The 17,253-nt window shown below is 43.6% G+C and overlaps 1 protein-coding gene across 2 annotated transcripts in view; it reads left to right on the forward strand.

The window, feature by feature from the left end:
* GRXCR1 (glutaredoxin and cysteine rich domain containing 1) overlaps positions 1 to 17,253 on the forward strand; it is an 88,924-nt gene that overhangs the window by 55,870 nt on the left and 15,801 nt on the right. For both annotated transcript variants that reach the window (XM_088450547.1, XM_088450546.1), the window contains one exon: positions 15,156 to 15,395. In XM_088450547.1, the coding sequence (XP_088306673.1) occupies positions 15,156 to 15,395 (240 nt within the window). The remainder of the gene's footprint in view (positions 1 to 15,155; positions 15,396 to 17,253) is intronic.

Consider the following 17,253-nt stretch of genomic DNA (forward strand, 5'->3'; position numbering starts at 1 on the left):
CAAGTACCAAAAGAGGGTGTTGCAGCGCTGCACCTTGATGCAAAATGATATAATACTAACTATCAGTCTTAATCATACACAACAAATGGTATATATGTCAGAATAGAAAAACTGCAAGTTTCACCAGCTACTTGCAATTTTTCTATTCTGACATATATACCATTTGTTTTGTATGATTAAGACTGATAGTTAGTTTTATATCATTTTGCATCAAGGTGCAGCGCTGCAACACCCTCTTTTGGTACATGGACTTTCAACCCGCCTCATTCTTCTCATATGGGAGGTACATGGGAAAGGTGCAGCGCTGCAACACCCTCTTTTGATATATTTACTTTGCAGGTAGGGGTACCTGTCAGTTGTTAGCAGCTCACCCTGTGTTTAGTTATCTTAGTGGGCAGGCCGACCCCGTTATATCATTGAAAGTCCATGTACAACTTTGCTCACTAAGGTATCTCTCCACACCTTTAGTGTTGATGTTTGAGCAAATTTGTAGTTCTTTGATTGCGTAAATATTTTGACAGTGATACCAACCTTTACATTCATTCACCCTTAGAGATGTAGCACATTTAAATAAACGGACTATGTGAGTTAGGCATGTAATTGCTCTAAGAAGTGATTTCCAAGTAGAGAATCTTTGGAATTTGTGTGGCTCACGTTGACAATGTGAGATCATGATATGGATCGTAGTCACTTGTGGACAGATTTCCACAACACTATCTGCGTCTACTAGCTCAAATGTGTCACCTACAGGATTGTTCCCATCTGTTTCATACAAGAACTCTGGTCCTCTGAGCCATGAAGTGTCTTTAAGGAGACTGGTTGAGACAGCTCTTGTAGCATGATCTGCAGGATTGTGAGCAGTAGATACATAGTGCCACTGTTTTGGATTGGTGGACCTCCTAATCCGTAGTACGTGGTTGCTGATGTAAACATGGAATCGCCTTGACTAATTGCAGATGTATTCTTACACTACTTTACTGTCTGTGTAGAATTCTGCTCCGGAGAGTTCAATTGGCAACTCAGATGAAATGAGCTCAGCTAATTCTACAGCTAGCACTGCAGCATAAAGTTCTAGCCTGGGTATGGTATGGTGGTGCTAACTTCGCTTTGCCCATGACAAACCCAATATGATACTGGTCTCTAATATCCACAGTTTTAAGATATGCAACAGTGGCAATTGCTTGGATTGAAGCATCAGAAAATACAGAGTCTCTGGTTTTGTACTTCTGTAGAAGACACAGGAGCATATGAACGTGTAATATAAAAGTTGTTTAAGGTGGACAGAGAACTTCTCCACTCCTCCAACAAATCTCTTTTCTGAGGAGACAGTGGCGCATCCCAGTCAGATGACTCACGGGTTAGTTCTCTGAGCAAGGCTTTAACTTGGATAGTGACAGGAGCAGTAAATCCTAAGTGGTCATACAAGCTGTTTATAACAGACAACACACCTCTGTGGGTGTAGGGTCTTTCCTCTCTGTTCACTTGGAAGGTAAAGGAGTCAGATTTTTAGTCCCATAAGAGTCCAAGGCTACGTTGAGCTGTTGGAGAATCAGTTCCTAAATCTAAATCACTTAAGTCACTGGTATGATCTTGAGAAGGGAAGGCTTCCATCACTCTTTTGCTGTTGGAAGCTATTTTGTGAAGCCTGAGATTAGAGCAGGCAAGCATTTCCTGAGCTCTGTTGAGGAGGCTGATTGTTATCTCATCTGTTGGCATAGATTTTAAACAGTCATCTACACAGAAATCTTTTTTCTCAAGTTGTCTAACATCGGAACCATACTCTAGCACACCCTCTTGAGCTGAACGTCTGTGTCCGTAGATGGCAACTGCAGGGAAAGGGCTGTTACCAAAGATGTGTACCCTCATGCGGTACTCTGCAATATCTTTAGAGGGGTCATTGTCTCTGAACCAAAGGAATCTTAGGAAATTCCTGTCACTTTCCCTCATGGGGAAGCAATGAAACATTTTTTGAATGTCAGCTGTGAAGGCAAAAGAGTCCTTGTGGAAACGTATGAGTACTCCAAGGAGTTTGTTGCTAAGGTCTGGTCCTGTCAGGAGGACATCATTTAAGGAGATGCCTTCAAACTTGGCACTGGAACCAAACATGACTCTGATCTGACCTGGTTTCTTTGGATGGTATACTCCAAACATTGGTAAGGACCAGCATTCGTCTGTGTCTTTAAGAATGGGAGCTATCTCAGCATCACTATTCTCAAATATTTTGTCCATGAAAGAGAAGAAGTGATCTTTAATTTCTGGTTTCCTGTGAAAGCTGCGTTTTAGTGAAGAGAAGCATTTAAGTACTTGTTCTCTGTTGTTAGGTAGGCGCCATCTGTGTGTTTTAAAGGGTAGAAGTGCAACCCAGCTGTTGGCATCATCTTTGACTAGTCCCTTTTTTAGTCATTATTTCCAGGAATAGATTGTCCTCTATGGACATTGCCACTTGGTCATCCCTTTTTTTTCTTTGAAAGACTGTGCACCCCAATTGTTCTTGGTAGCTGTCACAGATATGGTTGTCACTAGGAGAGTCTATGACAGTGCAGTGTGGTAGTTCCTTTATGAGGAAGTGGTTGTGACATGGTTGAAATAGAGAAGGGCAGCCGTTTTCTAAAGTACAGGTAAGTATGCTGTTGACAGTAGCTGGTTTATGCACTTTTCCAAGACATACTTCTCCTATTATGACCCATCCTAGGTCTAATCTTTGAGCAAAGGGAGCATTGTGTGGACCGTTAATCTGACTTCTGGCTTTGTGGACTCATAAGATATCTCTCCCAATGAGTAGAATTATCTGGGCTATTGGGTCCAGTTCTGATATCAGATGAGCTACACGTTTCAAATGTGCATGATGAATATCTGCGTCTGGTGTAGAATTTCAGACCTATTATCAGGGATCTCATTGCATTCAGTGATAGTGGGTAACGGAATGCAATGGACTCGACTTGATAACCGATTTCTCTGCTGCCCATTGTCTCGAAACTCCCTGCACAAGTCCTTAAGGAGTATGGAGTGCTGGGTCCTTTGATATTAAAGGTCTCAAGGAATGTTGATCTAGCTAGAGACTTGTTGCTTGGATCATCTAGGATTACATAAAGTTTGACAGCTTTCTCTGGTTGGCCGTTGGGGAAGACTCTGACTGAACAGATTTTGGAGCAAGATCTGCTGCTAATAGTGTCTTTGCAGACTTCAGTACATTGTGAAGTTATCTCTGGTATGACTGCAGTAGTGTCGCTTTGCTCCACACTGAGCTTCCCGCCATGCGCTGTGTCACCATAATTGTGTTGTAAAGTCAATGGGGAAGGTCCAGGGTGTAGAGCTGTATTGTGTTCTGTGCTGTGACATTCTATGCAGTTAGCACTAACCTTACAATCCTTGGCAAGGTGGGTTGTAGAAGAGCAGCACTTGTAGCAGATGCCGTTTTCTCTTAGGAATGCTTTGCGGTTCTCCAGGGACTTTTCTCTGAAGGCTCTGCATTTCAGGAGAGGATGCGGTTTGTTATGTAGAGGACACTGCTTGGCAGGGTCTTTATCTCTGTTCTCTTGGCGAGTAGAATGTGTAGACCTGTGGGAAGAATCTGTATAATGCACATTAGTCTTGTGAATTGCGACTGACATTTTTCGGGGGTTAGTCAGAATAGGGGTTGAGCTAGTCAGTGTAAAGGCAAAACTAAGATCATTCCTGGTCTTAGCTTGTTGGTGCACGAAGTCCACAAAAACAGAGAATGGTGGAAATGGCACGTTGTGCCACTGCTTATATTTGGAACCATGGATGAGCCATTGCTCCTGCAGATTGTAAGGCAGCATTGCACTATAGGGTTAATGCCTCTGGCTGTGTCGAGGAAGGCAAGTCCTGGTAAATCTCCCTCACACTTGGCTACTTGAAGCTCCATTAGTAGGTCACTTAATTCTCTCAGTCTCTGATAGCTTTTGTTAGGTAACCTAGGGAAATCATCAATTCTTTTGAATAGTGCACTTTCTATTATCTCTGGTGAACCGTAGCACTCATTTAATCTTTCCCAGATCATTTTAAGGCCATTCTCAGGGTGGTTAATATTGATCACTCTTAACCTTCTAGCATGTTCAGTGGATTCATTCCCAAGCCATTTAATTAAAAGGTCTATCTCTTCGCTATGTGAAAGGCCTAACCTTCTAATTACATTTTGGAAAGAGGATTGCCAGGCTCTGAAACTCTCAGGGCGATCATTGAACTTTGAGAGTCCTTTTGTGACCAGTTCACGGTGAACAAGAAACTTGGCAAAGTCTAATGTGTCTTGATTGGCTCTAGGAGATGCTGTTTGTGCATTAACATGGTGAGTAAATGGTGCGTGGTCATACCTGTTAGGATTGTATGGTTCCTGTTGGTGCTTATCATACCACTTTTGCGTGCGGGTAGTTGTGCCTTTGTTGTAGATTGCAGATTCAGACACCTGGTGTGGGGGAAGGTTGTCCCTCATGGGTTCCCTGTGTCTAGAATTCCCTTTTTTGCAAGTTTGCAGTTCACTGTTGACTAGTGGGGGTGCTGAATAGTGTGTTTGGCTTGTTTCACTGACAAAGTCTGAATGCATGCTTTGTACAGATTGAGGTTTGCTACTCATTTTGGATGCTTGATTGACATATTCTGATGTGCGTTGCAGTGAATTCTGCGATCCAAGCTCTGCATCAAGCACATTGATCCTCCTTATATCAGGGAGTTTTACAGACTCTAAGAATTCTGCTTCAGCGATAGCAGCTGCTGCTTCCTTCTCTGCAGTGAGCTTCTCAATAATTGCTTCTAGGTGTGATCTTTTCAATTGCATCTCTTGTTCAGCAAAGTTGGCCCGTACTTTTGCATTTCTCGCTTTTGCACGTGCCATTATGGCTGCATTGCTGACAGATAAAGTATTGGAGGAACTAGAGACTTGGGACCTTGTTTTGTATGAAATGGAAATGGAATGGAAATGCTTGACTGTAGAGGCTGCTGTATTGCAATCTGCAGGTAACTGAGCTGACACTGTAGCAGGTCTCGGAGTTGTCGGGTTCTTGGGACTGTTGTTAGGCTGTTTGACTGTGCAGGGACTGTTGTCTTGCCATATGTAGGTGGCTGTACTGACAGTGTGAAATTCCTGTGTAGTCAATGGCGGTACTCCTATTGCTGAGCTGCCACAGTTAGACTGTATAGAAACTCTTGTGCTGTCATATGCAGATAGCTCTGGCTGGCAGTGTAACAGATCTGTGAGTCAGTATGTGTCCCACTTGCTGCTAGACAAAGTTGCTGATGAAGTCAGATATATGCATCACACGCTGAGAGCCCGATGCTTTACTGTTCTGCCCCTCACTATGTGTCTGACAACTTTGGAGCAGACAGCATAACCAAAACTCTATCTTCCAATAATCCAGTCAGATGTGATCTGAAGAATGGAATTTATTATTCAATAGAGGAACTTGCGTGAATGTACACAGATATGTGCGTATAAGCGAGTGTGCGCATGGTAAAACTGTAAATATAAACAATAAAAGGCAATTACAATATGTACATGGAAATGCAAGGCAAACGTGTACATAACATGGCATATGCAAACAGCATTAAATATACAGTATGCAAAGTATAGGCTGCAGTGACATAGTACAGCTAACATACATAACTGGCTAAGCAGATCTATGATGGCACAGTTGAAGCTTAGAAACACCATCGGATACTATACCAGGTTGAGCATATGTAGTGATAACTGTCTGGGACCATGTGTGTGGAGGAAATGGCTGCGTACAGCTCTTTTAGCCCAGAATGCATTGCTAGACTGCTAGGGCATGTTAGGAGGGACAAAATGGATCAGATTTAAGCTGCTACTGTCCTGACCACTAGGTGAGGCTGCTAATATGAATTAATGTAACATAAACCTTATGCTGAAGGCATGACAGTGTATATGCTCAGTAGATGTTCAATGCCATGATTCTTTATCAATGTTTCAACATCTTTGTTTTGATAATCTTCTCCATTGTCAGACCTCAAGACTTTTAACTTGCGACCAGTTTCAATTTCTACTAATCTCTTGTAGTCTGCAATCTTGCCAGGGCTGCAACTAGGGGGGGGCTGGAGGTGCACGTGTACCAGATGTGCTGCTGCAACCGGCGCCAGTGTCCTCCAGCACGGTGCCACAGGGAGAAGCCAGATGCCCGCTGAGATTTTATTACCATCGGGCGCATGGCTCCTTCTCTGCAGTGCCGCGCTAGCCGGAGGTTGGAGTTCTCTCCTGAACTCCAGCTTCCAGCTCTCCCCACAGGCACTATGGGAGAGACGTCATGACGTCTCTCCCATAGTTCCGACGAGCAGCTGGGCAGACCCGAAAGTGGCAGTCACAGGAGCGGGGTTAAAGGTAAGGATTTATTTTTTGTGTATGTGTAAGCGGCACTATGGTGGCATTACCAGGGGGCACTACAGGGGCATTACCAGGGGGCTCTACAGGGGCATTACCAGTGGGCACTACAGGGGCATTACCAGGGGGCTCTACAGGGACATTAGCAGGGGGCACTACAGGGGCATTAGCAGGGGGCTCTACATGGGCATTACCAGGGGGCACTACAGGGGCATTACTATATGGGAACTACAGGGGCATTACTAAATGGGCACTACAGGAGCATTACTAGGGGTATTACTACATGGGCACTACAGGGTCATTACTATATGAGCATTACTAGGGGGCATTACTATATGGGGACTACTAGGGGGCATTACTATTTGCGTACTACAGGGGCATTACTATGGGGGCATTACCATATGGGCACTACAGAGGAATCACTATGGGGACAATACCATATGGGCACTACAGGGGCATTACTATATGGCCACTAGTACAGGGGCATTAATACGGGGCATTACCTCAGCGCGCATTACTATAGGTGCACTGCTGAAGGGGGCATTACTATGGGGTCACTGCTGCAGGGGGCATTGCTATGGGGGAATTACCAGGGGGGCGCCAAATTACTGTCTTTCCCCGGGTGACAAAAACCCTAGTTTCGGCCCTGATCTTGCTCATTATTTCATTATTTTCTCTGATTAAATAGACATGTGTCATTCTTTTGAATTCATCAATGAATTTTATGAATTATCTATATCCACTTATTGATTTTACTTCCATTGGAATACACACCTTTGTATGCATCAATTCCAGGGGTGCCTCAACTTTAGTTGCTGATTTTGGGAAGGGACAATGGCTTTGCTTGCCTTTTATACATCTCTAACATATTGGTCTTTCTGTAAGAAGTTTCTGGATGCTGTCTTTTCCAAGATTACCTAGCCGTCTGTGCCATAGTTCCATAGATTGTGAGTCAGTAGTCATCATTGTATAACACTCCTTTGTGTCCAGGACATACATGCAGGGGTGTATCTAGGGATCCAAGCGCTCCTGGCAAGGTAATGGAATGGCACTCCCCCGCATAATTTCAGGAAGTGCCCCCAGTAGTAGTCCCCATATGCAGTGACCCCAGTAGTACCCCCTATGCTGTGCCTCCAGTAGTAGTCCCCCCTATAAAGTACCCCCAGTAGTAGCCCCCTCTATGCAGTGCTCCCAGTAGTAGTCCCCTCTATGCAGTACCCCCAGTAGTAGTCCCCTCTATGCAGTGCTCCCAGTAGTAGTCCCCTCTATGCAGTACCCCCAGTAGTAGTCCACCCTATGCAGTGCCCCCAGTAGTGGCCCCCCCCATAATGTGCCCCCAGTAGCGGTCCCCCCTGGTGGCTGTGTGTTTGTTACTGTGTAAGGCAGACTGCTCTCACTGCAGTCTGCCCTACACTTGTGGGATCCGGGGGACTAGCGGGGCTAGTTTAAGCCCCTGGGATAGTCCACCCATTGGCTGCTGGTGGCACTGACGGATGGCGCGCCCCCTATGGCAGATGCCCATGGTGAGTGCCATCCTGGCCAATGGGTAGATACACCCCTGCATACATGTGTTGGCATCAGGTACCTGTTGCTATTACAGTCCCTCTTTTGCCTTTACAACTCAATTTCCTTCTGTGAACTGGACTCTGAATTCTTTCTGCTGTTGGATACTTATGGCAATGAGGTTTGTCCCCATGTCTGGTATGTATAACACATCTTGGATCTTCCCATGTATGACAAAATAAACATGCTGTTCAACATTTTGACCTATGGTTCCCATAGCTTTATCTACATCATTGGGATTAGGACTGTTACCTGGATTGATAATAGTTTTCCACAGCCTCTCATGCTTAAGATGCATATCCATTGCAAACTTCCATATGGAATAGTTCTGTGAACCTGTGATTTTTATGAAGCTCATGGTAGATGCAGCTACAGTACTGTGTGCATGTTGTATGCTGAGTCACTCTGTATGCAAATCTGATGCTTTGCATATGACTACAATGGCAGGTGGACTGTCCAAAGGTGCAGCTGCTGTGTATACTGTATACAACTCTGAGTCAGCCCCTAAGTGCTGAGATATGGGGGTCTATTCATCATGATAAAAAAATAAAAAGTGATATTTTAGTATTGAACTCACCACGAGTTCATTGTTAAATTTAATGCTATTCATCAATCCTCTGTTACAAAAGTATCACTTCCGAAAAGATACTATTTCTGCGATGACATCTTTTCAGAAATGTGATACTTTTCCCCTGTTAGTGTACCATCTCTGCCTGCATCCTCTCCACACAGAGCCCTCCCCCCTCTCTATGGCGTTCCCCCCACCCTTGCTGCCGGCTCCTCTGTATTGTGTCCCCGATGCTTACCCCATTGCCGTGATCTGTTATTAACCCCCTCCCATGTGGCAGCTGGTGTCAGTGACAGCTCCCCCAACGGCCTCCGGAGTCAGTCCCGACTCCCTGCAGCTGACTATGTCCATCCAGCCCCCACTCCAGCTGCCAGGCCCCCTCCCCCTGCAGCTGTAGATGTCCATGCAGCCTCCCCCTTCCAACCACCAATGCCGGCTCCCCCCATGGCTGCCGGTGTCAGTCCTGGCACACAGCAGCTGACGATGTCTGTGCAGCCCCCCCTCTGGCCGCCAGTGTCAGCGATGGCCCCCTCTCCCCCACGGCTATAGATGTCCATGCAGCCCCCCCGCAGCTGCCAGTGTCAGTCCTGGCTCCCAGCAGCTGACGATGTCCGCGCAGCCTCCTTCTGATCACCAGTGTCAATGCCAGCCCCCTCTCCCTGCAGCTGCCAGTGTCAGCACCAGCTGCGGCACCCAACATCCACCGGTGTCTGTAGCCGACCCCCTCTCTAACCCACCGCTGGAGTCTGACCCCGACACCCCCTATCCTCCCACCAACACTGCTCCTAGCCTTCCCCCCATCGCCCCTGCAACACAAGCTCCTGCCGGCAGAAGAGCACAGGAGGGAGCCAGTGACAGCCAGAGATGCCGGAGGTAAGTAGAGACAACTGGAGGGATCTGAATAGATCCCCATGCTGCACAAGCTGATGTGTAAATGGCAGCTTGTGCATGTTATCAGATGCTGTACGCCATCTCAGGGTGGCGTACAGTATCACTCACACATTCCAAAAAAAAGCTTTTTCGGCACTTGATGAATTACACAATTTCCTCATCCCCATACTAAAGTATGGGAACAGTAAAAATTGTTGTGGCACAATTGTAACCAAGAGAAATCTGTGATATCCCCTGTGTTACATGATTGAATGGGCCGACACTTAAATTATACAAAATGAGGTGAAAATCACACCAAATTTCCAGCACTATATACAGCTGCACCTTTGTATAATGCCAACATGAACCCTCGGGTTTATATATGTATATGTAAATCTGTAAATCTGGCCCTGATACTAGCCAGTGCCTCCCCAGCCATTTACCTCACCGCACCTCACTGCCACCTACCAACACCTTTTACATATACTATTATATACTATCTGACTAGATAAGACTGTGTAAATAAGCAACACTTTTGGACTCAGCCATCCTAAAGTGATTGATTTAGGTTGACTGCAGAATGTTTTCTTTCACTTGTTCCTAAATCAAGAATTTGGAAATCTCCCTATAGAAATGGTGCATTTGCCCCTGAGAGTAGCGAGACTTACACCTTCACTCATTGCTCTGCTTCCCAGGAGGTGAATAGTAATATTGTCCAATCAGGGCCCAATACTTCAAAACATAGCTAATCAACAACTGGTCTTTAGACACTAACAGCAGCATTAAAAGAAGCAAGAACAGGTAGGAGAGAGCATCATAGTCTGTCAACTCTCCTGATTCTGGTAGGACAATCCCAATTTTGGGGACTAATATGCGCTGGCATGTCCTGATTCATGCCTCTCTGTATGCTGGAATGTCCTGATTCATGCCTCTCTGCATGCTGGCATGCAGGGCTGCCATCAGAAGTTATGGGGCTCGGGACTGACAAAATAGGCAGGGCCCCAGAGATTCACGCCTCTCTGTACGCAGAGAATGGATTGAGGCAGCTTAAATGGGATACAGTAATAATGTTGACACTAGAGTGTTGACTGTTATGATGTCTGCATCATGCCGACATGTTCACAATGTCAACAAGTAAAATGTCAACATGTGAAATGTTAACATTCTGCAGTTAGGCACTAGGTGAATGGATATGGTTAGGCTACGGGAGGGGAGGATAGGGTTAGGCACTAGGTGAATGGTTATGGTTAGGCTATGGGAGGGGAGGTTAGGGTTAGGCACTAGATGAATGGTTATGATTAGGCTATGGGAGGGGAGGTTAGGGTTAGGTACTAGGTGAATGATTATGGTTAGGCTAAGGGAGGTTAGGGTTAGGCACTAGGTGAAAGGTTATGGTTAGGCTACAGGAGGGGAGGTTAGGGTTATGCACTAGGTGAATGGTTATGGTTAGGCTACGGGAGGGGAAGTTAGAGTTAGACATAAGGGGGAGGGTTTGGTTTCAGTCATACTCCCCATTGGAAGCGATGCAGGATGAGCCGGGTGTTCTCATCGACTGATCATTGGACCCAGAAGACACCGGACCCGCCATACCAGGTACCACCAAGAATGCTTTGTCGACCTTCTAATCATGTCAACATTTCATCAGTGTCTACATGATTAATATCGACGTGGTCAATGTCGACACTACAATCATGTCCATATTTTCATGTCAGCGTTATGAATGTCAACATGATGACTATAAACAAAATAGACCAGACCCGTTTATAGTGATAAACACCAACACAAATGTTGACAACATGCCCTGTACATGTTGACTATGTCCTTACCACCATTTTATGGCATGGTTGACTAAATAGGGGATATCATAGCATTTGGTCTAATTTACCAACCACAATATAATGGAGTTGGCAATTATATGGTCTCTCCAAAATGGTCTTACATAGATAAGCCAATAAGCTAATCTGTAGCTTTTGTAGAAAATACTTATCCAGAAGAATCACGCTGATGCTAACTTAATTGTTCAATGGAAATGAGGTATTCCATGAGAAGGTGACCTGACCATTGTTTTTTCAGAATTATCAAGGTTCAATTTTAATTATTTTGTTAGTCAATACCTCAAGTTTAATCTTCCATGAAAGAAAAATAATTTTGCAGCACCATTTATTGTCTTAAATCATGGTAGAAATTCATATGTTGGTAGATGTCACCATTACACATGCATCAGCTGTTTATGTTCTGCTAGTTCTTAAGGTGCATACACAAGTAACGATTTTTTTAATGATTCGTCGTTAACAACGTCGTTATCATTCAATCGTTCAAAAAATCGTTCAGTTTCTGAGTTATAACGATGACAATTGTTCAAGCGCGCTCCCGTTTGTAGTTTGTAGTTATCATTCATTGTCCATTTCAGACTGTCCAACATGTCGATTTTCATTAAGGGAAGGAACATTATTCATTAATCGTTCAAAAAATCATTCAAAATATCGTTCACTTTTTCAAGGGAAAATCTGAACGAAAATCATTAACGAAAATAGTTGGCTACAAAATCATTACGTGTGTATGCACCATTAGTGAGTCCTGAAGTTACTGTATTTAAAGTGTTAATTTAAAGATTCAGCTGAGAATTTGGGTCAAATGTAATAGGGTGAGAGTTTAGAAAATGTGAGATTTTTCTCACACTTTTTAAACTCGACCAATGTAATAAAGTCCGAGAACATGCAAACTCGTATATTTTTCAGACAAAAAAAAAACTCTCACGATTTAAACTCTCTTCCAGATGTTTTCCCATTTTGAAAATACAACTCGACCAATGAAATAGTGTGAGAGGTTACTGCTAAACTCTCACATTTTCTAAACTCTCACCCTATTACATTTGGACCTTTGTTAGAAAAGGTAATTTTATGTATAGTATTTAACTTGCAAAAACAGAGTGATTTAACTGTCCTGTTGGTGACAAAAAACATACAAAAGTTTTTATAGTGAGATAATGGTTTTGAGGTTAGGTGTACAGTTTGTTAGAAGAAAGCATTTGCTTAAGGTCATTACCTCAAAAAATCATTAATTATATTATACATTTGCATTATCTGGATTTTAACCTTTGTTTAAATGTCCCACCGTCACCTGTGACAAATTGAACACCAAGACCAACAGTTTTAGAACCTCCAAAGGCTAAATTTTTTGTCATGAATGGAGTTTGCCTTTTTATTTCTTAATTCCTGCAAGTTAAAAATAAATCAATGCCATAGTTATTTAAATATCAGTATTAGTGAACTTGAAACTTAAATATTGATTGCTCTTCATACTTAAAAGGTCAAGATCAGTGTTTGTTTTTGAACCAGAGACAGTGCCAATGAGCAGGCCAGGCTATGACTTTTACAAATGAAACTTGGTAGTGATACAATGTTATTTCTGGGAAAGCAGCACATACAGAGGAACTTGATGAGATAGAGCATCTAGGGCAGGCAGGCAGGGGAGTAGCGAGGGTGGTTCCGGTGGAGCATGAGCTCTGACTGCCAAAATGGACAGAGGGCGCCATCCAGGGTTCCGGAATTCATGGGCACTACTCAGTATGATGGCAGCGTGTTAGTTTTATCTCGGTTTGTTTGCTCTATATCCTAAATAAGTTACGGATTTGAGATCCGTTTCTACATTTCATGCTCCCTCAAGCTGCCCAGATTGCCTCATATCTGGCCCTCAATCCTCTGTGATCATCTTCTGTCACTTCCCCTTTCCTATCAGATTGATTGCATTCACCTCTCACCTCTTTAATTCCCTCCCCCCTCTACCCTGTGTTTAGGTCTTTGCTCTGTCCACTCCTTTCTTATTGGCTGCTGTCACCACCCATCTCCTTTTCTAATTGGCTTCTGTCACCTACCCTCTCTGATTGGCACTTTCCTCTCCCCTCTCCTCTTTGATGCCCTCTCTCCTTCTCTCCTCATTCATTCATTGTTCTCCAATGGACTTAAAAGTGACACATCTGAGGTAAAGTCCTAAACTTCAATTATAAGGTATTAGATTAAACACAGTCACTGCTTTGCTATTTAAAGCAATGAGGTGTTCCCAGGCATTAAAAATATTAGGAGACCTGAAATAATAATAATAATGGTGGTAGACAGAACACGATTAGTAGTACTCACATTAATATGGGTGCAATGTATATTTGTGAAGTAGGAGCATAGCTGAGAAGGGAGCTTCCCATAAGTGCTCCCACTCCAGTGATAGGTGCCTGGGGCAGTAATGCAGTAATAGTTATGCACCCTGTAGAATCTCACTCTAGAACATATATTTTGTCAATTTAGGTAAAATGATCAGAATATATAATACAATCTCCTCTATTGACTAATAACAATGTTTAAAAGCAGATAAAAGTCAGATCCTAGGTGTTATACATAAATAAAGCAGTGCCAAAGGAGCTACTCCTTAATGTCAGCCAGTGCCTCAACGAAGCATTCTATTCCCCAAATGGTACCTCAATGCCTAGTGTCATACTGCCAGTGTTTGCTCTTTTCCTCTTCAATTCAGTATTCCCCCACAGGCTGGCCATACCCCACTAGCACAGTTCAGTACAGGGAGGGGGGGCGGTATGACATCCACTTTCTCCGGGCGCCATGGTTCCACGCTACTACTCTGCTGGCAGGGGAGTGCTACCTGATGGTGGTGACACCTAAGCCATGCCTAGAATTTGGAAACAATATCAGGGAAGATATTAGAAATAGAGTTCAGGTCTGAGGCACATTTTATGTGTGTGCTTCCACAGTTATGAATAAGATAATCAATGGTGGTGCACAGCGTGCTGAGTACAGAGGGGGGAATTCAATGCAGCGTGATGGTGAATAGCCATGGGAGGGAGCTCCAGCAGCTATTCAATTCAACGCGCTGTTTGGACGGGCATGGGATTTCTTCTTGCACCCCTTTGGGGATGCGAGGAGAAATCCGACAAAAGTACCTGGCACGCAGCTGTTTGCCGGCACTTTTGAAGAAGCTGGGTGGTCAGTTTTACCCAGTGAAATGTGTTGAGACACCATCTGCACTCCTGTATTACTGCTGGACTATCATTTGGACTTTGCTACACTCCTCCTGGGACCCTTTGGCAAATACTGGAATCTTCCATGTGGATATACTTCACAGCTTACAAAGTGCTGCATCTGGGATGCTAAGGACTGTGCTGGTGACCATTACACCACCTTATGGTAATTAAGTGTTGCCTTCAGACATTATTTCATCTGTATGAGACGTATTGGAGGTTGTCCTAGGTCCAGCTGTTCAATCATATAGGAGCAGATATTTATTCACCTTGTTCTATTGTGAACTTTTATTTTGTTCATCTTGAGATATCTCTACATTTATGCTTTTTAAATAAACCATTGTGTTTTTACTACACCGTCCATCTTATTCAGCACTGGTTTCTGTATATATTTGTATGTTGTATCCCTGGTTTAGCAGACTGCTGGTATTTTTTATTTTTTTATTTATTTTTATTTTTTCATACCTTCTTGAAATGTCTATATAATTTTATTTTAGATTGTATGTTATTTATTTAATAACTTTTCTATTTTCTGTTTATTAAAGTAATATATTTATGAGACACTTTTGTTTATGTGAATTTCCTATGCGCAGGTTTTATATTTCCTTCTAAAGTGGAACGACTGTACGATTACAATGTTGTAATCGTACTGTTGTTCCACTATCTGCTAGTGGATGTGCCCTTTAACCCACATTTAAGTGAATAATGCTTTACATAACATTGTAACACATATACAATGTATAATATGTATTATGCAATACTGAACTTGTTTTGTTTTTTTCCAGTCCTCTACCACCCTGGAATATGGGCGCATAGTGATTTACACCACAAGTCTGCGTGTAGTGAGAAACACGTTTGAGAGGTGTGAAATGGTGAGGAAAATATTCCAGAATCACAGAGTAAAATTTGAGGAGAAAAATATTGCCCTGAATAGTGACTATGGGAAAGAGCTTGATGAGAGATGTCGCAGAGTGTGTGAAATCCAATCACTACCTGTTGTATTCATCGATGGCCATTATCTAGGGGTGAGTAAATGTGACAATATCATTCTACAGTTGTATGCTGCAGTATTTAAATTACTTCACCAGGAGGGATGTAGTTAACTTACCTACAACTGGCATCCCGGCTGGCAAAATCCCGGCGCCGGAATGGCACTACCTGGCCAGAACATCGGCGCCGGAATACCGACAGTAGTGGACATCCCGACGCCGGAAACTCGACAGCCAGGATGCCGATCATTAGTATAGCAGGACTGGTTAGGTCTTAGCCGTGGGGGGGGTTTAGGTGTAGACATCAAGGGGGGGATAGGGTTAGGCTAGGGGAGGGTGAGGTTAGGGACCCTTGGGGTGGGTTAGGGATAGTCTCCACTGGGGGGGTTAGGGTTAGGCACTAAGTGGTGAGGGTTAGGTTAGGCACCAAGGGGGGAGGGTTAGGTTTAGGCACTAACAGGGATGGTTAGGGTTAGAGTGGGGGGTGGGGAGGGTTAGGATGTAGGAACAGAGAGTTAGGGTTATGGGGAGAAGGGGGCGGTTAACATACTTACTGCACCCTTGTCGGGATCCTGAGCATCAGGTATATGTTGGTATATTGACAGCAGGCATCCCAAGTGCTGGGATTTCATACCGATTCCAACCAGAATACTTGTGGTAGTTTTAACTAATCAGATATAGCGTGTACTATATAAGTTATATACTGACCTCCTTATAGTGACAGCTATTGTGGGACAGTACCAAAATTATTTGGGCTGTCAGGAAATAGGAGTGGCCTCATTATAAATGGGTGTAGTATGTGCAGATCAGCTCATGGCTTGTGTAGATTAATGATGTATTTTGTCTATATTACCCAATTGGAGTTATTGCGTACATACCCTATAAATAAAATAGCATAAGTTTCTCTTTCCGAACCACCAGATCCCATTATGATAACATAGGAACTGCATATATACAAATACCGGGGTGGATATCAAGTATCCAGAGGACAATTGCCCCGTTGCTCCCTCAGATTAGTGATGGGACTGAGAGCTTTGATAGGACTCACTTCAGTCCTACACTTAGTCATCTCAACACTGTCCAAACACTGCATCTACAGTATAATAATTGCAGAAGGTATGTCCCATCTCTTCAATGCTCATGGAAGCCCCAACGGCTTCCACTGCTAGGGAGACAGGACAGGTCTAGAAAAGACCGGCCGCTGGGTACGGGGTAAGTATGGAAGGGGTTGGGGGGCATTTAGGAGTAGTGAGGAGCCAGAACAGAAAAGAGGGGGCAGGGTAGGGGCAGAGAAAATGAGGGGCTTCAGCTGATGCGGCCTATGCTGGGTCCAGTAGACTGATATAGAAATAATGTGATAATGTATATCAATTACAGTATATGGCAGTATGACTGTTTACAGGATGGCAATGATCCACCACCTTATAGCAGACTTTAGTGAAAGAAAATGGCATAACCATTACTGCCCTGGTGGAAGACACACAAGTTTTAGGCCAAAAGCTGGAATCCCTTCCCCTACACACATAACACAACACATACACCAATAGTTCTATTTTACCTTTTCATGTGGGTACGTGGGTACAGCCTAGGCCCCCTACATTTGTTAAAAAAAAATCTCACACACATAAAAACAATTTGTAGTAATCTGGGCCTCACAGTGCCATAAGCAGGAGACTAGGTTGCCTAATTAATGATCCGAGTTTGGGCTACACCTATGGAAGAAACATGTACTAAGTTTTCTTGTGTATTCTACTGAGTAGAGACAGTATAGAAAATCTATGGTGTTTTATTTATTTATTTATGTTTTAGCAGTTACATAATGCAATAGACACGATTTAAGAAATGTGTTAGGCAAAGTGACAGCTTCTCTTTATATACTCTTAATGTATTGTAT

Source organism: Taudactylus pleione, unplaced genomic scaffold (assembly GCF_031769625.1).
Source record: "Taudactylus pleione unplaced genomic scaffold, aTauple2 ptg000519l, whole genome shotgun sequence".
NCBI classification, from domain to species: Eukaryota; Metazoa; Chordata; class Amphibia; order Anura; family Myobatrachidae; genus Taudactylus; species Taudactylus pleione.